General features: G+C 49.2%; 1 protein-coding gene across 4 annotated transcripts in view; it reads right to left on the reverse strand.

Annotated features, from left to right (window-relative positions):
- Positions 1-993: 993 nt before the first annotated feature.
- Positions 994-20,731, reverse strand: part of CEP104 (centrosomal protein 104) — a 45,207-nt gene continuing 25,469 nt past the window's right edge. For 2 of the 4 annotated variants that reach the window (XM_078330172.1, XM_078330171.1), the window contains 11 exons: positions 19,339-19,515; positions 18,405-18,611; positions 17,887-17,994; positions 14,711-14,747; positions 14,247-14,313; positions 13,005-13,113; positions 11,070-11,208; positions 10,842-10,909; positions 9,539-9,775; positions 5,028-5,118; positions 994-3,762 (listed from right to left, as the gene is read on the reverse strand). In XM_078330172.1, the coding sequence (XP_078186298.1) occupies positions 3,647-3,762; positions 5,028-5,118; positions 9,539-9,775; positions 10,842-10,909; positions 11,070-11,208; positions 13,005-13,113; positions 14,247-14,313; positions 14,711-14,747; positions 17,887-17,994; positions 18,405-18,611; positions 19,339-19,515 (1,356 nt within the window). In that variant the 3' untranslated portion in view covers positions 994-3,646. The remainder of the gene's footprint in view (positions 3,763-5,027; positions 5,119-9,538; positions 9,776-10,841; positions 10,910-11,069; positions 11,209-13,004; positions 13,114-14,246; positions 14,314-14,710; positions 14,748-17,886; positions 17,995-18,404; positions 18,612-19,338; positions 19,516-20,731) is intronic. The other 2 variants (XM_054258733.2, XM_009000304.5) reach the window with 1 other exon arrangement.

Below are 20,731 nucleotides of genomic sequence, written 5' to 3' on the forward strand. Positions count from 1 at the left end.
CTCCATCAGTGGAGTCAGGATCTCCCATGCTATTTTCAAGATCCAGACAGTGCCAAGGTTCCTCTGGACCAGAACCTTCCTCCCCGCAGTCAGAGGGCAAGCAGGGGCTTTGCCCTGCAGCTGTGTGTGCCTGGAATCTCTCTGTTCTGTCGTTGAGAATGACAACACTGGCCTTGCATGGTCATGAATTCCCGCAGACCCGCCTCCACCCGCTGGGTGGTCTAGAGCCACCCCTCCCCACAGGGTGGGCTCAAAGGCTCACCGCCTAAGCCCTGACCATGACCTCCCACCCACGGCTCAGCCCACCCAGCTTTCCAATTGAGGGTGCCACAGCCACTGCTCCTGGCTTTCCTGGGCAGTAGGTGGGTGGTCATGGTGCAGTGCTTAGTTGAAAAGCAAAACAGCCTTGAGAGCTGGTAACATTTATTCCACAGGATAGAACTGGTCATTTTCTCTAATCTCCGTGTGGTTCCAAATCATCTCATTTCTTCAACAGTGAACTTGTTTTGACAAAGAGCTTATTCTAGGAACAAACTCTCTCAGGGCAACTTCATACCTGTTGTCTCTTTTTTCACGAATTGTTAATCTATTTTTTTTATTTTCTTGAGATGGAGTCTCGCTCTGTCGCCCAGGCTGGAGCGCAATGGTGCGATCTCAGCTCAGTGCAATTTCTGCCCCCGGGTTCAAGTGATTCTCCTGCCTCAGCCTCCCGAGTAGCTGGGATTACAGGTGTGCACTACCACACCTGGCTAATTTTTGTATTTTTAGTAGAGACAGGGTGTCACCATGTTAGTCAGGTTGGTCTCGAACTCCTGACCTCATGATCTGCCCACCTTGGCCTCCCAAAGTGCTGGGATTACAGGTGTGAGCCACCTTGCCCAGACTTTCGATCTACTTTCTAAGGTTTCAGGGCTGGGCTACACTTGTTTATTAAAGTAAATGTAATTGGTAAATTGCTTCTTAATTGTAATGTTGAAATAAAGTGACAAAACATTTAGTGATCTTTTTATTAATATACTCAGGGCGAATTAACCCTTAAGCCCTAAAACAATAAAAATAAATTACTTAGATATTTTATAACTCTGGTACTTGAAATAAAGACAAATAGAAAACTATGTTAAAATATTAAAAACTTGCAAAATTTCATTACAAGTATTTACATTTGTATTCTAATGCCAATTTATACATACAATCCTTTTAAATTAGATTTAATAGAATATCTTGACATGAAAATAATAGAAATAAATATTAAATATTCAGAACATGAGTAAAAACTCAATTATTAGTTAGTATTCCAAATTTAGTCATTTATTTATGGCCAAGGGATCTTACAGTTCCTTTGAAGTTTTTTATACCAGATTCTCGGTCCCTTAACAATAGCCCTGTAAAGCTCTCAACAGCCACTAATCACTGGTAGGATCATTTCAACAAAAACACACGATTCTTCTGTAACTAACAAAAGAGGAATCTGTTTTAAATGAACCCAAGTTTGTCAATCACTAAAAATGACGTATTTTTATAAATGTTTTCTTTAAGTTCCAATATATAGAAAACACATATATTTCTTAAAAGTTTTCATTGGTGAGAGAAGAATAATTCTTTGGTTAACTTTTCTCGTTCGTGTTCTATTTAAGGAACAAATTCTATTTTGTCTGTATTTTAAACATGGATTAGAAAATAACGGCCAACATCTCTTTGAGACCAGAAAGGATCATTTTACAGACATCTTGGGATCTGTACTCTGTTTTGTCTCATAAAGATTAAAGTTATTTCTCTCCTTATACTATTTTTTTTTTTGAGATGGAGTCTCTGTCACCCAGGCTGGAGTGCAGTGGCACAATCTGACTCACTGCAACCTCCGCCTCCTGGATTCAAGCGATTCTCCTGCCTCAGCCTCCAGAGTAGCTGGGACTACAGGCATGCGCCACCACACCTGGCTAATTTTTGTATTTTTAGTAGACAGGGCTTCTCCATATTGGCCAGGCTGGTCTCCAACTCCTGACCTCAAGATCCATCCTCCTTAGCCTCCCAAAGTGCTGGGATTACAGGCTTCAGCACTGCACCTGGCCCCCTCTCTCCTTATACTTTAAAAACATTTAGCAGAGCATATTCTTAAAGATTCTTGGTAGGTCTTACTCTTACTTAGTATTCTGAGTCAACCGGAGGTATATTTACCAAACATGGAGATTAATTCACGAAAGTTCATGGTTATTAACGTATCCAAACCAGGGAGTACATTGTTCAAATAGCGATTAGTTCTTAGATATTTTGTTGTTTCGCACAGTGGGGAATTAAGAAATATTTATATACTAATTGCTTAACACAAACTCCATCAATCCCAAACCTTTCTAACTAACATTTTCAAAGTCTGCGCATGCAACACCCATGAGGCAAGCAGAAGCCCCGGGCACCGGGTGGGAGGGAACTGCCCTCAGTCCGTGGTAGCCTCGACCCCTGGGAGCACAGGCTGGGGCAGGAAGAGCATAGGCACTTCCAGACAGGCCCTGACTCCCTCTATACAGTGGCCTGGACGTGCCATAGGCCCAAAGCTACAGCTGAAACCCACGGCTCACTCCCCCAGGACGGGATGGCTGATTGGAGACGGTTTCTGAGGTTTGGTTACATCATTGAAGCAACGTATTGGTGTTTTAAACATCCTATGAACTATCTGAAGAAAGTAAACATGGGCCCAGTCACAACATGGAGCTGAAGGGCCGGGCCGGGCCGCACCAGTGGGCTTCTGTGTGCTGTGAGCAGAGTGACCAGGTGGAAATTCATTTCACAGTGACTTTCTCCACATTTCTTTAGGAATTCCAAAGTGTGGAGAATGCGAAGCGCCTCCAGGCAAAGGCACGGCACGGGCCACACGTGTCCACCTCAGTTCCAGGCGGGGGCTGACATCTGTCACAGAGACAGCGCTACTGGAGAAGCATCCAGCAAGGTGCTTGCCAAGGTGGGAACAATTCTCAGAAACACTACTAATTTTAAAAGATGTTCTCTTTTGCCTTTATTTCTTGCTCTAGTGGGAACGTGAGTTCTGCTACCCGGGGCTGAGAGCACTGGGCATGGCCAGCAGATGGGGCCTGCAGGGAGGAGAAGGCACGGCTGGAGGCCAGTGCGCATGCCCATTCTCCCGGAACCACCGCGGGCCGAGCCTCAGCCCTGTGGATATTCTACTGCATGTGACAGGGAGCAATGTGCAAAAGGTTCTGGTAATGTTTTATGGAAATCTCTCTAGTACTAAGGAAAGTGGGGCCTCGCCTGTGCTGCCTGCAGGTTCTGGTCATATTTTATGGAAATCTCTCCCAGTACTAAGGAAAGTGGGGCCTCACCTGTGCTGCCTGAAGCCTTGCGCTAGCACCTCCCAGGCAGCGTCCTCTTCTGATTCTAAGGAAAGCCTGAGACAGTCCTGAAGGCTCAGCGCACAGAGCCCGGGTCCGGGCACTGCACACAGGGTCTTTGGTTACTCCCATACATATCGTGTGCATGAGCTGACGGTGCGGACATGTAAGAGGCGTGCACAGCTGGGAGCCAGGGACAGCAGCCAGAGCATGGGGTCGCCAAGGCCAGAGAGTTCAGGAGAAATAGTGTGGAATCAGGAGACATGCTCCATCCCTTACAGAGACAAATGAGCCAGAGTGCCGTGTCAGCGCTTGGCAAGCGTCCTGCTGGAGCTCTTGCTCAGCCCGCCCTTTGGGGTGGGGATCTTGCTTCCGGCCTTTGACCCTGAGGGGCCTGATGCGGCCACAGCTGACCTTCTCCCTGCAGAGCAAGCACAGGACCCACATTAGGAGGGCGCTCCTACCCACAAATCAGATGTGGAACCTGTGGCCACAGTGTGAGTGGCCAGACACCGAGCAACAGTGTCTGAGGGCCCATGGTGATAGCCAGCACCCGACTGCAGGACTTAGGGCTGGGCCTGGTGGGGTCTGCACAGTGGGTAGCGGTCACGTGGTCCCCAGGAGCCAGGTTGACAGCAGATGTGGGAAGTGGCTGTGCTGGCTGGCTGCACATGCACACGTGGTGGCACCAGGAGAGGAAGAGAATGCAGAGGAAACATGTGACATGGGGCAGAGGACACAGAGCCGCCCTGGCATTAGCCTGGAACTCAGCTCCAGCAGTGGGGAGGAAGGGCAGCCACAGAGACAGGAGAGGGGCTTCCCGGCTGGCTGGTGGTCAGCAGGCGGCCCAGGAGCCTCTCTTTCCCCATGTGTGGCAGAGGTTGGGATGTGGATACCCTGTAACCAGGTGCAGGCCTCAGCCAGGGCCTGGCACATACCCAACACCCACAAACATTGTCATTCCTCAAATACAGTTGTGTATTAAAGGCTTTGCCACCAGGAATAGTTTTCTAATAAAGGAAATCCTATCTTCTTGCAAGGCATCCCAAATCTGACATGAAATGGCTAATGTGATTTCTAGATCAGGCAGTGGCATTAGCTATGGGTCTACTCTTTAGCTTCCTAATTCTTTTTTTTTTTTTTTTGAGACAGAGTCTCACTCTGTTGCCCAGGCTGGAGAGCAATAGCATGATCTTAGCTTACCACAACCTCTACCTCCTGAGTTCAAGAGATTCTCCTGCTACGGCCTCCCAAGTAGCTGGGATTACAGGCCCCCGCCACTGTGTGCAGCTAATTTTTTTTACAGGGTTTCATCATGTTGGCCAGGCTGGTCTTGAACTCCTGACCTCAAGTGAGCTGACCGCCTTGGCCCCCAAAGTTCTGGGATTACAGGCGTGAGCCATTGTGCCCGGCCAGCTTCCTGATTCTAAACACTTGTGTGAGTGATGTAGAAAGAGAAGAGGACTGGAGTGGGAGCCTTTGCATGTCAGATTTTGGTCTGGAGAAGGATTTTGGTCACACGATTATGATTAGTCTGCTTACTAAGAAACCAGAACACGAGGGAGAGGCTGGGATACTTTTTTTTTTTAAAGGGATGAGGTCTTGCCATGTTGCCCTGCCATGGATGCTCTTTTGAGTAAGTGGAAATGAGGGATGGACCGCACCCGCTCAGCGCCCCGGCCTCACCTGGCTGCAGTGCTGGGGCCTTCTGCAGAATGTGTGTCTTGCGCAGGTTCATGGTGCAGCCGGCTGGGCCCATCAGGTGAGCTTTCCATGCCTGTGGCGGAGAAGGCACAGAGTTAATCAGGCAGGACCAACCTGGCGCACTACCTCAGACCCAAAGGGACTCTCTGTGCAAGCTGAAAACAAGGGGTGGCCACACGGGCAGGAGCCGCAGAACAGTTCCGTCACCAGGACCCCTCCCTTCGGGTGTGTTCTGATGGCCTCTGCGGTCTGTGCACAGTACAACTCAGGACGCACCAAGTCCTGTTGCCAGGCAAGCCTGCATCTGGTCCCCACCCAGCCACACAGGGCCCTTGGCATCAGCGTCTCCGAGTGCAGCAGTGTGTGTGCAAATGCAAGGGTGAGAAGCAGGGTGCCCATGTGACTATGCCCCAGGCCAGAAGACAGAATGTGCCAGGTTCCATGGGCTCCCCACCAGCCTGCTGCCCACAGTTCCTTGTGGGGTTCCTACTCTTTTCATCCCTGATCCTCCTGAGCCGTGCCACATGCACTCGCCCTGCAGAATGTGGGGCTCATGTGGCCCTGACTGCCTGGGCAGCCAGCTTCTTTCCTTCAGGACCAGTTATGAGACCATCTGCGTGGAGACAGGGAGCTCATCCCTTCCCACTACTGGATATAAATGCGGCACTGCCGGTTCCCAGTCTTCTGGACATTCGGGTTGTTCCTGGCTTTTTCCCTTCTGTTTAAACAATGCTCCTGAGGCTGGACACGGTGGCTTACGCCTGTAATCCCAGCACTTTGAGAGGCCGAGATGGGCGGATCACCTGAGTTCAGGAGTTCGAGACCAGTCTGGTCAACATAGTGAAACCCCGTCTCTACTAAAAATACAAAATTAGCCAGGTGTGGTGGTGCACACCTGTAATCCCAGCTACTCAGGAGACTGAGGCAGGAGAATTGCTTGAACTCAGACGGCAGGGGTTGCAGTGAGCCGAGATCACACCACTGCACTCCAGCCTGGGCGACAGAACGAAATTCCGTCTCAAAACCAAAAACAATGCTCACCAGGGACACTGCTCCAGCCGTTCCCCTTCTCTGGTGCACCAGTAACTCCACCAGACACAGTCCTGCCTCTACCTGGTCCCTCTCTCTCTCTCACCAGTGGCTGCCAGTGTCTGCCCGCCTGTGGCAGCCCCAGCCCAACCCCCTCTTGTCCTGCTCTAGCTGCTCCAGGCAGGCCTGGGTTCAGGTCTCTCCATTCCACCAGCACTAAAGCTGGGGTGCCTTCTAATCAGGACATGACCCATCGGCATGTGGAGTGCAACTGTTCACTCCCTCCCTGGTGGAGGGACATGGTCTGCCCTAAGGGCTCTACTTCCTCCCTCCCTAGCAGAGAGGCGGCAGGTCCCCCTCCATCCCTTGAATCTAGGTGACTGTGGTTTGCTTTGGCCAATGGGACAGTGGCAGGCATGCAGAAGGGAGGCTGAAATGAACGCCTGCGCCTGGGCTTGTCTCACTCTTGTCCTCTGCCATTGCTGCGGGAATGCCATGCCCAGGCTCGTGTGCTGGGGTCAGACACAGGAAGCAAGGCTGAGGCGCCGTGGCTGCCTCCAGACTGTCCTAGATCGGTCTTCAGCTGCGGACGCCAGGTGTGTGTGTTAGCCCAGCCAGGCCAGCAGGCGTCCTCTCTGATGGGCTGCGCTCCTCCCCAGGGCGTCATCCCCAGCACCTGGTTCGCCTCCTCCCTTCCACTCCGCCCAGGCTTGGCCCGTGGTCCTCTTCTGTCTGCACTTGCTCTTCAGGAGAGTGATTCCAGTAACATGACCTTACACCCACTTCCCATACACGCTGACAACCCGTTTCCACCTGCAGCCGTCTGCACACCTGACAGGCATTTTAACTCCATAGCTCCAGGCTGAGCTCCTGAGCACCCTGGGTTCCTGACGGCAGTCACTACCTCACCACATAGTGAGGACTCCACTGGCAAGTCCTGCGTCTGCCTGCAGTGTGCATCCAGAATCTGACCGCTTCTTGTCACTTAGCTCTCTGCTACCACCGACCTCTCTGTCCCACAGTCTCTTAACAGAGCAGCAAAAGTGGCTGGCATGGGGTCTGCCAAGTCATGCCCACTCTTCCACTCAAACCCTGCAGGGACATTGCCTTCCACTCACTTTGAAGAGTAATGGTGAATGATTTTCATCCCCAATATTGCCTTTCCGTCTTTCTATGTCCTTTGATGAAGAGGTTCTCACCTTTTACAACTGAATAGTTTTACGATAAAGTGTCCAATTAAGCATTCACGATGCCCTGCACCCAATCTCCAGAACTCTTTTCATTTTACAAAACCCAAACTCTGCCCTGACCTTCTTCATTTTAATGGAACTGAATGTATCAGCCTCTTCCATCAAGGCTTCTGCTGTGTCTGTTTGAGAAATCCCTTCCTGGTCTGAAGTCACAAGGACATGCTCCGATCCACAGCATCTCCTGAGAGATTCACAGTTGGGCCTTTCACATTGCAGTCTCAGATTCTCAGATCCACTGAGCTTTCTTTCTTTTTTTTTTTTGTGAGATGGAGTCTTGCTCTGTCGCCAGGCTGGAGTGTAGTGGTGTGATCTTGGCTCACTGCAACCTCCGCCTCCCAGGTTCAAGCAATTCTCCTGTCTCAATCTCCCGAGTGGCTGGGATTACAGGCGTGCCACCACGCACAGCTAATTTTTGTATTTTTAGTAGAGACGGGGTTTTACCATGTCAGCCAGGCTGATCTTGATCTCCAGACCCCCACAGTGCTGGGATCACAGGTGGAGCCACTACGCCCAGCTAATTTTTGTATTTTTAGTAGAGATGGGGTTTTACCATGTTGGCCAGGCTGGTCTTGATCTCCTGACCTGGTGGTCCGCCTGCCTCGGACCCACAGTGCTGGGATCACAGGCGGAGCCCCCACACACGGCCCACTTGGAGCTTTCTTCTAAGCAGAGTGGAGGGTGTCGAACTTCACTGTTTACCCCTCTTCACATCATTCACAAAAATTCCAGATGTTAGAATTGGCACACAAGGACTTTAAAGTAGATTCTTAATGTCTGTTCGAGGACTTAAATATGGAATGAAGTGCCCCTGATAGCCATCAGAACCTGGGCCAACCCTGAAAGCATTTCAGTCAAAGACACAAAGGCTGCAGAGTGTACAATTCCATTTACAGGAACTGTCCAGAGTAGGCAAATCCCTGGAGACGAAAACTAGACAGATGGTTGGCAGGGGCTGGAGAGGGGGCTGGGGACAAATGGGGCCACACTCAGGCAGTGCTATATTGTGGGTGATGGAAAAGCTCCCAGTGTGTGCTGATGGTTGCACAACTCTGAATACATGAGAACCCACTGCTCTGTACACGGGGAGATGCTGTGCAGCCTAGATCTCCATAAAGCCGTTAAAAACAAGTGATCTTAATAAGTGAACAGCTGTGAATCTGGGCAGAGAAGTGAAACATGTAAAAAAATCCCAGCCAAATACAAACACTAGAACTAGAAAGTACAAGACTGGAAATGAAAAATTCACTTAACAGAGGACTGGAGAGAGAGGGAAGGAGAAGGGGCGTGGGCCCCTTCAACTAGAACAGAAAGGAGACCCCGGACATAGCCCAGTGAGCCACAGGGCAGACCCAATACTCTTCACACTCACAAGCCTGTAGGCAGGAGAGAAGGGAGGGAACGCTGGCAAAATTCACACAAAATTAGAAAGACGTGTCTCAGCAGGCTGGAGTGGCCTTGAGGAGTGAGCTGTCCTGCAGAGAGGCCCCCAGCATTGAGGACGGTGGGGGACTCTAGGAGCTGAGTGGCTCTGGGTTGACAGTCCCCAAGAAGATGGGACCTCAGTCCCATAACCACAAGGAAGTACTCCTGCCAGCTGCCAGGATGAGCCTGGAAGTGAGCCCTTCCCTCATAGGGTCCACAGATGAGAACACACCGGGCTCCGGACCCAGGGAACCCATGAGGTAGTAGGCGCGTGTCCGTTATCTGCTTACACTGCAAGGTGTGTGGTGACGTGTCAGGCAGTGTAGATAATTAGATACAGGGAAGGCAGACGACACATGAGACATATGCCTGCTGATGGCACTACAGGTACTACCTGTGAGAGGATGTCAACTCAAGTCAGATGTTGGGAACAAGAAGGGAAGAAAGAAAGGGCAGCCACTGGAGAATCTGAACACTGTTCTAGTGGGAAACCGATGACAAGAACAGAAACGGATGACGGGCACTGTGTGGAAGCATGAGCAAAGGTAACAACGGAATGTAAACACAAAGGCTCCGCATTCTGGAAGTAACCGGGGTAAGAAAGGGGAAGGAGGCCCGTGGGAAAAGCAGCCCCTAGAGGGAGGTGGGTGGAAGCAGGGCTGGGCGGCAGCCTCTGTCCCGGGGTTCTTCAAAGATGCCTGATTCTACAGACCCGGAAACATGTCTTCTGTAATTACAGAACCTAATTCTTTAAAGTCCCCTAGAAATGGAATATAAAATGAATGTCTTTACAGTTGGTGGCATTGCCAGCCAGGGCTCACTCAAGTCCCTCCAACACAGGGCCACTGGGCCATGTCGCCAGTAGAAAATGTTGTGAGGACAGGAACTGGGAAGTCTGATTTCTAGCAGAATCTGCTGCTGGTGGTGCGGGTGCCACTGTGCTGCGCTGCCCATGTACAGTGGGGGACAAGGTGAATGGGTCACCTGCGATCCCTGAATTCCGTCTCCAGAGCCCATGGGAACTGGGGCCTGTGGATGGAAGTAAGGAGACACAGATGGTGGGAGAGACAAGGTTAAATAAGGCCTGCAGCTCAGGACAGGAGGGGAAGCGTGTGCATGAGCGACGGAGCCTGCTTCCCTCTATCTCTCCTGGCTGTGTCCACTGAGAGCCCGGCCACAGCAACCCATCCGGCAACAGTGGGCATGAGGCCTCCAGTGCCGTCCTGAGGCCCATTCCCACTAATGGGAACCAGGCCTCTGTGAGCAGCTGGCCGATTCCAGGTCTGGGGCAGGAATGGACTGAAAAGGAGGGAGCTCTCTACAGCTGTGTGGGTCTCATCAAAGCCTCAGGAGCCCAGCTGAAGAGTCTGCCATTGGCCAGAGCTGGGACAATTCACGCTATCACTAAGCATGGTAACTGCATGGAACAGTGTCCCAAGGCTCAGCATTCACTGCCCGGCATAAAGAGGGCACTGCCAGCCCATCATGTTGGACAGGGCCAGAATAACTGACATAGAGCCTTGCATGCCCATGTCCCTCCTCACTGCCTCCAATGTCAGAGGAGCCGAGCATATGGGGAAGGGGAGGGTGCACATGTGTGAGCTGGCCCTCCCCACTGAGCCTGCTGAGTCACAGCGTAGCTCGCACTGGGGCAGGGAGGAGAGCTTGGAATCAGGAAGGAAGGAGAATTTGTTTAACCAAATAGGGCTGGGTTTTATTAGGCAAAAAAGACCACAGTGTTATAGAATCTGGCCAGTATGTCACTGAGGGCCTCAGTATCTGGAAAAAGGCAATGGCCAGAACAAAAGAAAACCATGTCATGCTTGTACCCAGTGACACAAGCTGAGGCTCCTCCATAAACCATTTGTAAACGGAGGGAAGGAAATTGTGTGAATGTGCAGGTAGACGGAGGACTGTTCAGACAGGGCTAACCAGATGCTGTCTACCTGAATGCTCATGTGCTGTGCTCTGGCATGGCTCAGCACTAACACCACCACCACTACTACCACGATCATCACCACCTCGGTCACCACCAATACCATCACCCACAGGTGTTACCTATTTCATTGGTCCCTTCCCCAGCTAGGCCCCTCACCTCTTCTCCAGGGGTGAAGTTCTCATGGCACAGAGGACACCGGTTTGCCAGCTTCTCTGGTTTGGCAGCTGAAATGATTTCAAAAAGACGCAGTCACTCCCTGAATGACAAGTGCCCGCCAGGTGCCCTTCAATTCACGAAGCCCTTGCAGATGCCCAAGAGCAGTAGCGTTTCCTCCAAGAGGATGCCTGGGACCTGCAGGCATGGGAGCCTGGGAAGGGCACTCACGGTTGCAACCCTTGTTCTTGATGTGTCTGGGCAGCTCTTCCTTCAAAACAGCCTCGCTGCAACGGTAACACTTTCCAAACCGGTCTTTCTTGTCACACTCCGTCAGCAAGTGCTCCGTCAGACTGCATATCTCAACCACCTGGATTTCAAAATACAGAGCAAAGTGTGTTGCTGAGAAAGCCGAAAGCGTCCTCCACGGCCATCTGCACAGCCTGTGAACACCTCCCTCTGCCCAGAGAAATCAGCACGGCTTTTCTGTGTCACCTGCACATGAAGTGAGCCAGAGTCTTTTATCTTTGGCATCTGCCCCAGACTGTCTGGAATCACTTGTGATACTTTGCTGAAGACCCCACGTCCTTCCTTTCCTGCCATCTGAGCATTGGGCAGGGGTCACTGGAAAGGATGGGGGAAGCCACAGTTGACCTGAGTTGCTCAGTGGTTACACGTGTGGCCCTGGGTTCACATCGTGGCTCCCCAGTATTTTTAAGAATGTGCACAGAAACAGGACGACAGAAGAGTTTTAAGAGTCTCTCACTGTGTTGGCCTCTGGCAGGAATGACCTGCATTTGCTCTGTAACTTGGGGCTGCAGGACTGGACAGACTGTGAGCCAGTTCAACCTCTTTCCTTCACAAATTACCCAGTCTTAGGTATTTTGAGACGGAGTTCTGCTCTGTTGCCCAGGCTGGACTGCAATGGCGTGATGTTGGCTCACTGCAACCTCCGCCTCCCGGGTTCAAGTGATTCTCCTGCCTCAGCCTCCTGAGTAGCTGGGATCACAGACATGTGCCACCATGCCTGGCTAATTTTGTATTTTTAGTAGAGACGGGGTTTCTCCATGTTGGTCAGGCTGGTCTCGAACTCCTGACCTCAGGTGATTGGCCTGCCTCAGCTTTCCAAAGTGTTGGGATTACAGGAGTGAGCGGCCACAGCCAGCCAGGTATTTCTCTATAGTAATGCAAGAATGGCCTAATACAGGGGGTAGGAGAAGACTTCTTACACAGGACACAAAAAGCATGAATCATGAAAAAGATTGGTAAGGTGGCAATTATAAAATTACAAATCTTCCTCAAGACGCTGAAGACAGCAAAGGTGCACACTGTGGAGTGGGAGGTGGTCAATCCACACAACGGACCAAGCACTCACATCCACATATGTAAAGAATGGCCCAAATCAGTAAAAACAGACAGACAAGCAGAGGTCGATGGGTGAGACCAGAAGGTGCTTTGCAGGAGGACGCCCGATGCCTGCAGACAAAAGGACAGGCTCTCCACCTCGTCTTCACCAGGGACATGCACAGTGGGAGCTCGCCAAGGCAGCAAGAAGCATGGCCGCGGCGGCACTTGGGAAGGGGGACCTAGCCAGTGCTACTGGTGGCGGTGCCAGGTACAGCCCCTTTGGAGCACTCCTGGGCAGCCCCACTGAGCATCAGCACACCCTGCAATCCGCGACACATTGTGAACCCAAGAAAGTGCATTCCTGTGCGCCCTGGCAGACACCGGAACACTGCGGCAACATGGTTCATCATGGTCCCAAATGGGACATGCCCACACGCAGAGCAGCAGATGGATGAAGGCACTGTGGTCTATTCAAGCATGGGACACTAGAAAGCAAGAAATCAAACATGACGCAACATGGCTCTGTTTTTATAAAGCTCAGAGAGCGAGGAGCACCCATGTGTGGTGTTGGAATCCAGGCCCCGATGACTGTGGAAGGAGCCCTGAGAGGCGTTGGTGGCACAGCATGCTCATGGCTCACTGGGCTGTTATATGGAATGACTTGCAAACGTTTTTAGGTGTGTGTTCAGCTTCAGTTACTTTTCTCACAGCCTTTCCTCTGAAAACACTGAGACTTGGGACAGCTTTGTGACTCAGCCTTTCAGCAGCCAGAGGTTCACGCTCAAGCGAGCAGCTGGGCTGCTGTGCCCCCGGCCTGACCTGTTTGCAGTGGTCACATCTCGTCAGCATGAGACAGTACTTCCAATAGTGGAGATCCAGGCCTTCCTCTGTGAAGGATTCGCTCCTTTCCCCACAAAAAATACACAAACTAAAAGGAAAGAAAAGCAGGAAATAAAGGTAAAGATCTAGTTCCAGTGATGGCCCTTCTGCTCCCACTTCACCAGGAAATTCCTAATTTCCCCTGGTCCTGTGATGTTTGCATTTTCCCTCTCACCCCAAACTGCCTCAGCTTACTCTGCAGGGCCCAGGCTGGGTATCCCTTGCAGAGGCCGGGTGTGCCATGTGTTAAAAGCGCCACAGGAAAGCCTTCGGCAAGGAGGTGCCTGAAATTACAATTCTTCAAACTCTCACTCAGCATAATCAAGCAGAAAAGATATTTTAAGTTACAAGAAAAAAGATAAGACCAAGACCCTACATTTTTATAGACCTGTCTTGGCTGCTATAAAGTAAAAAGGATTTTGCTGCTGTGATATTCTGTGCCTGTAACAACAGTTTTGACAAACAGACTGGCAACTTCCACTGAGGCAACAGAGGGAAAGCTGTCTTGACTGACGTGGAGTGGATGCTAGTGAGTGCAGAAGGCACATTTCCAAGCTTTTATAATGACTATGAAGGGCCAACAAATACACATATCACAGTGAACTAGAGAGGATCTGTTCCCCTTCCAGGGCTTCCGCATGGCTGCTTGCCCTGACCGTCACACAGAGGGTGGAAGACAGACCCACTTATCTAGATAGTGCCCATCCACATGACCGTCACACAGTGGGTGGAAGACAGAGAGACTCGCTTATCTAGATAGTGCCCATCCACCTGACCATCACACAGGGGGTGGAAGACAGAGAGACTCGCTTATCTAGATAGTGCCCATCCACCTGACCATCACACAGGGGGTGGAAGACAGAGAGACTCGCTTATCTAGATAGTGCCCATCCACCTGACCATCACACAGGGGGTGGAAGACAGAGAGACTTGCTTATCTAGATAGTGCCCATCCACCTGACCATCACACAGGGGGTGGAAGACAGAGAGACTCGCTTATCTAGATAGTGCCCATCCACCTGACCATCACACAGGGGGTGGAAGACAGAGAGACTCACTTATCTAGATAGTGCCCATCCACCTGACCGTTACACAGGGGGTGGAAGACAGAGAGACTCACTTATCTAGATAGTGCCCATCCACCTGACTGTCACACAGGGGGTGGAAGACAGAGAGACTCACTTATCTAGATAGTGCTCATCTGGGATTCCCATAGCTTCGGCATGGGCTGCTTTCCCTCCTTGAGTGTCTGCAGAGATTAAAATATAATAATTTAAATAAGTGTTTATAGAAATCACTTCTAAAATTTTAGTAATCAGTTTGATGTGAACTATACTTTAAAAATATGATACAATGAAAAAGGGAGAAGTGTTTCCATTCTGTGCTATGGTGGAAATGCAGCCGGTGTGCAGCGATACTTGCTGAATGAGGGGAAGCCGTTTCCACACGGAGCTTCCGTGACGTGCATTTACACACCCTGATTCTTTACGTATCCCGATTCTTTGAACATCCTGATTCTTTACATACCCTGATTCTTTACATTCCCTAATTCTTTGCACACCCCGATTCCTTGTGTACCCCCATTCTTTACACACCCTGATTCTTTGCACACCCCAATTCTTTGTGTACTCCAATTCTTTACATACCCTGATTCTTTGGTTTCATGGCATCACTTTCTTTTTCCTAAGATACAAAAACAGGAAGGTCAGGGACAAATGGCTGCAGTGTGAATAAGAGCCCATTCAGGATACATTTTGATCATGAAAGCACATTTCTGGGTTTTCAGAATGTCAATTGGCTGGGCAAGATGGCTCATGCCTGTAATCCCAGCACTTTGGGAGGCCAAAGTGAATGGATTGCTTGAGCTCAGGAGTTCAAGACCAGTCTGGGCAACATGACAAAACCCTGTCTCTACAAAAATTACAAAACTTAGCCAGGTGTGGTGGCACGCCCTGTAGTCACAGCTATTCAGGAAGCTGGGGAGGGAGAATCACTTGAGCCTGGGAGGTGGAGGTTGCACTGAGCTGAGATCACACCACTGCACTCCAGTCTGCGTGACACAGCAAGGCCCTGTCTCGGGGGATGGAGGGGAAGGAATCTCTATCAAAAAATAACTGAATTTTGGAAAGAGGAATCAATACTCCCTGTCTTCAAAAGAGGCATGGATAGCCCCTCCCCTTGGGTCCTCAGCCTTGCCACTCTGTGCAAATGGCTTTTTGGTGGCCACACATCTCTTCCATGTGGCCTCCCAGTGGCTCGTGACACACTTGGGCACTCTTCTCAGTCAGGCTCACAGGATACCCCACGAGCCTGGTTTCCTCTAGCTTCTCCCACGGATGCGCACTGGCTGCCTCTCTCTAGCAGCCTCTTGCCCAAAAGGTGACTAAAATATTTCCACCGGCCAGTCGTGGTGGCTCATGCCTGTAATCCCAGCACTTTGGGAGGCCAAGGCAGGTGGATCACAAGGTCAGGAGTTCAAGACCAGCCTGGCCAACACGGTGAAACTCCAGCTCTACCAAAAATACAAAAATTAGCTGGATGTGGTGGCCCATGCCTGTAGTCCCAGCTACTCAGGACGCTGAGGCAGGAGAATCGCTTGAACCTGGGAGGCAGAGGTTGCAGTGAGCCAAGATCGCGCCACTGCACTTCAGACTGGCGATAGAGTGAGACTCTGTCTCAAAAAAAAAAAAAAAAAAAAATCCACCTTCAGCCGGGCCCTCCCTCCACATGGATTTCCACCTGCTGCTGCATATCCTGGGCATCTAACCCTAACCCCATCCTCCTGCCTCAGCCTCTTGAGTGGCTGGGATCACAGGTGCTCACTACCATGTCTGGGTAAGTTGTTTTTAAAGTTTCAATAGAAATGAGGTCTCACTATGCTGCTTAGGCTGGTCTTGAACTTCTGAAATCAAGTGATACTCCTGCCTCGGCCTCCCAAAGTGCTGGAATTATAGGTGTGAGTCACTATGTCGGGCCAAGAGTATGATTTTAGAGCCAGAAAAGGACTTACCAGGTTAATTTTGAAGGTTCTGGAGATGAAGGAGCGATGGTTGCACAGCAGTGTGAATGCACTTTATGCCATCGCAGTGTGCACTTAAAATGGTAACATCTACACTGTGCATATTTCACCCCAGTGAAATAAGAGAAAAACCATCCCGTCACTCTCCTGGGAGAGGCCTTCCCCAGGCCCTGTGTGGGTGCAGGCCCGCACTGGCCCCAAGGCCCCGATATGCTGCAGCAGGGACCCACTGCCTGGATCTTTCTCCCTGTCTGCTCCTCCTTGGAGCCCCAGGCCCTGAGGATGGGGACTTCAGTTTGCTGCCTGCTGTATTATTTCCACAGCCAGATGGTGCCTGGCACAGAGAGGCGCTCCATAAACACCCAGCCAACGAGCACAGCTGCAGGCTCTCAGGACGGCTGTGTGGTGGCATCGGGAGCCACTGCCAGCAGATGCTCGGCTGGGGGGAGGGGGTAGGGAAGCAGGTGCCTGGGATGGGCCTCGTGTGCGCCAGCTTGTGGCTGGAGGGAGGTCCCTTCAGTTTGCCACATCTGTGTCCTCGTTTGTGTACTAATCACAATGAGGGTGTGCTGAGCCACTGAGGGTCACTGAGAACATGGAAGTGGTCCACACCATGATGTGCTACCTGAGCCAGAGGCTCGCTCCCTCCCAGGCTCTGCTGCCTCCTTCCGCCTTGTGTCCCTTTCTGATTGTGACCCTGACGTTCCAGCATTTGGTGCAAATGTCACTGTGACATTTGTACCCATTTTTCTTTTTAAAAAAATTGTTGTAAGAACACTTGACATGACCTCTGCCCTCTGAACAGCTCTGGGTGTGCTGTGCAGCCGGCTGGGCTGCAGGCCCAAGGTACACAGCAGATCCCAGAACTCATTCACCTGGCATGGCTGAAACCTCAGGTCAGCTGCACAGAAACTCCCTGTGTTCTGCCTCCTCTTCTTTCCTATTTTCTTTCAACTGAAGGAAACCTAATGGTAAAATTAGTGTTATGAAGCTAATTCATATCTCAGAAGCAGGGAGGTTGGAAAGGAACACATTTATCTTCAACCAAATAATCTTTGTTCCCAGTACATATGACACCCCCTCACCCCAGGCTTAAAGAGTAAGGGCTCACTGAAACTGAAGGTTTACCTGAAATCTTCCTTTTTTTTTGAGAGGGAGTCTCGCTGTCACCCAGGCAGGAGTGCAGTGGCACAATTTTGGCTCACTGCAACCAACCGCTGCCTCCTGGGTTTAAGTGATTCTCCTGCCTCAGCCTCCTGAGTAGCTGGAACGACAGGTACCTGCCACCATGCCCGGCTAAGTTTTTGTATTTTTAGTAGAGACAGGGTTTCACTGTGTTCGCCAGGCTGGTCTCGATCTCCTGAATTCATGATCCGCCCACCTTGGCCTCCCAAAGTGCTGGGATTACAGGCGTGAGCCACTGCGCCCAGCCAAAACCTTCCTTTTTTAATGCACTGAAGTCAGATAGTCAAGCTGATTTTTCTCTTTTGCCTCTCAAGGTGGCTGGAGAGCTGTGGAGGAGACCAGCTCTGTGCCTGCAGCCTCTGGTCCCCTCCCTAAACATCTGCAGCAGCTCATATCAATTCTGACAGAGGATGGAGGGGCAGGAAGGGTGTCTGCCACCCAATTCCAACTCTGCATGAAAGGCTTCCATTATCCACCCCAAAACTAACCTAAAACCAGAAGGAATCAAGACACTCATTTGTATAATCCCATGAAAAACAGGTCAAGTATGATGTGGATGTATATAGCAAAATACATCACGGCTAAAAGCACACAGGTGAAAGCTGTGTTAATTCCAACCTGAACTTCAGCCTGAATTTCCTTCAGTGCTGCCAGCTGCCCTTGTAAAGCTTTTATTTCTTCTTTCTTTTGCTTTTCTGCTTCTTCTGTAGCTGCTTTTCTCTGTGCCTGAAAGAAAATTATTCTTCCATTAGAATAGCTTGTTAGGGTAATCTTAGAAGCTGGAAGACAAATTATGGCATATCAACTATGTTTCTTATAAATTACAGATTATAATATTCACGAAGACTAATAATGAGTTAGAAGTAAATCTTTTCAATGGATTTGATCGATGTTTGTTGGTAGATAAACCTGCCATGTCCTCACGCTATCATCATGCCCGTTTGCAGCCTGGGAACCTGAGGGTCTCACCGGCAGAAGTGGAGGAGTGGGATCTGAAGGCAGGAACCAATGTTCTTAGCCAGTAAGCCTGGGCTTCCCATACACATGGCTCCTTAAAATTATTCAGTTACTTATTTATGTACCAAGTGGCTTCCTCAACAAAGGATGAGGTCATAACCTCCCGAAAGTTAACTTACCTTCATCTCAGCATCTGTAGGTCGGCCATCTATTTTAGCAAATCCATCAAAAATCGTTTTGTAGAGGATGTTCTTGCGCGTGTTGTTGTCGTCTGGAGGAAGATACTCCAGGATAGAAGCCTGGTGCTGTCTGTACATGTCCAAAATAATTCTAACCGCTGTCTCTCGGACCTCATACACTCTATGCTCCAGGGCACTCACTGAAAACTAAAAACAAAATTGGGAGGGCTCTTGTTACTGATTCTTAAAATAATAAAATTAATTTCTTTCAGCATTCAAAAAAGGTACATTATAAACATTTAAAAAATAAAGAAAAAACGTTCATATTAAGTGTCATGAAATCCTTCAAACATAAAACCTCATGGATTTACAGCGCTGTGACCCGCACTGTAATTTCATCACGCTTGGTTTGGGTCTTTTAAAGAAACAGAACACTATGGCTGTAGTGTCATTACATCCCCCGTATGTCTCTGGGGCCCATGGCTTCTCGCCCTCCTTGGAGGTGTGCACTCCTGTGTAGCTGATGTGCAGATTTTGGATTTTGGATGCTCAATCAGTAAGTATAATGGAAATATTCCAGAATCCAAAAACAATCTGAAATCCTGAACACTCTGGTCTTAAGCATTTCAGATGAGGAGCTTCAAACTGTACCTGATATCCTCCATCATGCTGTTTTAATTGCCTCTTAAAAGACAAAGACATATTTTTTATGATTTGTTTCTCTCCATGGACAAAGATCTCCACAGATCACGCACCAACAAGTTGGATTAGACAGTAGGATGAGTGTGGGGGCCCCCATTGGATGAAACACTGGCTATTTTTCTGAAATCAGTTTCACTCATTCATGGAACAAACGCTGATGAGACCCTCGCCAGGCTCCAGGCACTGTGGTGAGGGCTGGGCCACGGTGGCGTCACATATGAGGTCTGCTTACCTTCATCACGTTGTCAGTGGTGAAGCCTGAGTTCCCAGTGCCCAGGTCTTTCAACAGCCGGGCCAGGAGGTCCATCTGACTCATTGCCAGATGAACCGAGGAGTTTGCTTTCAATGGCTGCACCAGGTAGGATGGAATAATTTGGAGAGACTTAACTTCTTTAAACAAGGCCATTTCCTGTGAAAGCCAATGGAACTTGTTAATTTTTAGTGGAAAAAACTGGAGGCAGTTTAGTATAATTTAGCATGATCTTAAACTAAACACCGAAGAGAAAAATAGGGACACACAGAATGACAGTGACAAGCAGCAGTAAGATCACCAATCTGTAAGCTTGTGTTTCTATTTAAAGCCTAATGACCATTAGAAATGAAAACCTGAGCCACAGGAAATAAAACCATGAAGAATAAAACAAGTTCATGACTAATGAAAGCTTCACAGAAAGGGTAACTGCAAACTAGAAGGTGTCTGTTCTCAGCATTCTTCAACTTCAAGAAAAAGGTCTTCTCATTTCTAAAATTCTAAAAGAAATTATAGCTGCTGCTAGAATCATCATGATTTTAGTATTTATTAAATATTAGCCAAGGGTGTAGCAATGTATGATTCTGCAGTGATATGATTACTAGTGGTTAAGATGGAAAAAGTAAGTACCATTACATATTTTAAGGTCTCTAAACAAACAAGTCTTTATATAATTAAATATTTACCACTTAATTGACCAGAGGCAGAGAAAAAAATAAGATACTGATGCATTAAGTTGTATCAGAAATAAACCTGTTTTTAATAGGTTTGTAGGTCCTATCATCTAAAATAATCTCTCATCTTTCTGGCCCGATTCACTCTATATTTGGGTCAATGAGTGACTCTGTACAAATATAAAAGATAAGAGAAGAGCATTCTCCAGGGAAGTATGGACAGTAAATTCCTTAATGGCAAACAGATGCTGTGAGTGCATTTGTAGTCTGCTGAGTGGCACACACTGAGGCACAAGAATTGTAAACCTCGAGAGACTGCTTTAAGGTTATCTCAAATAGAGATGACATTTTAGCACCACCAAACTGCTCAGAAATTAATGCAGCTTGAAAATAATCAAATGAAGCAATAACATGTGCTCATCTGCAACACAGCTTTTGAAGGATGAGCCCTCCCACCTCCAAATTCTAGCTGTCTTAACCAGGAGCGTATTGTAGCATATTAGCATTACAGCACTTCTTACCTTTTTATTAGTGTTAGTTTTCCTTATTTACTCTGAAAATTTTAAGTTTATTAAATGAAACTAGATCTGTGGTTCCTCTTATTCTGGAGCAATGACCCCTTTGAGAAACTATGAAAGCTTTGGAGTCTTTTGTTTCTGAGACAGTCTTGCTGCCACCCAGGAGTGCAGTGGTGAGATCAT

This window comes from Callithrix jacchus, chromosome 7, assembly GCF_049354715.1.
Source record: "Callithrix jacchus isolate 240 chromosome 7, calJac240_pri, whole genome shotgun sequence".
Classification (NCBI taxonomy): Eukaryota; Metazoa; Chordata; class Mammalia; order Primates; family Cebidae; genus Callithrix; species Callithrix jacchus.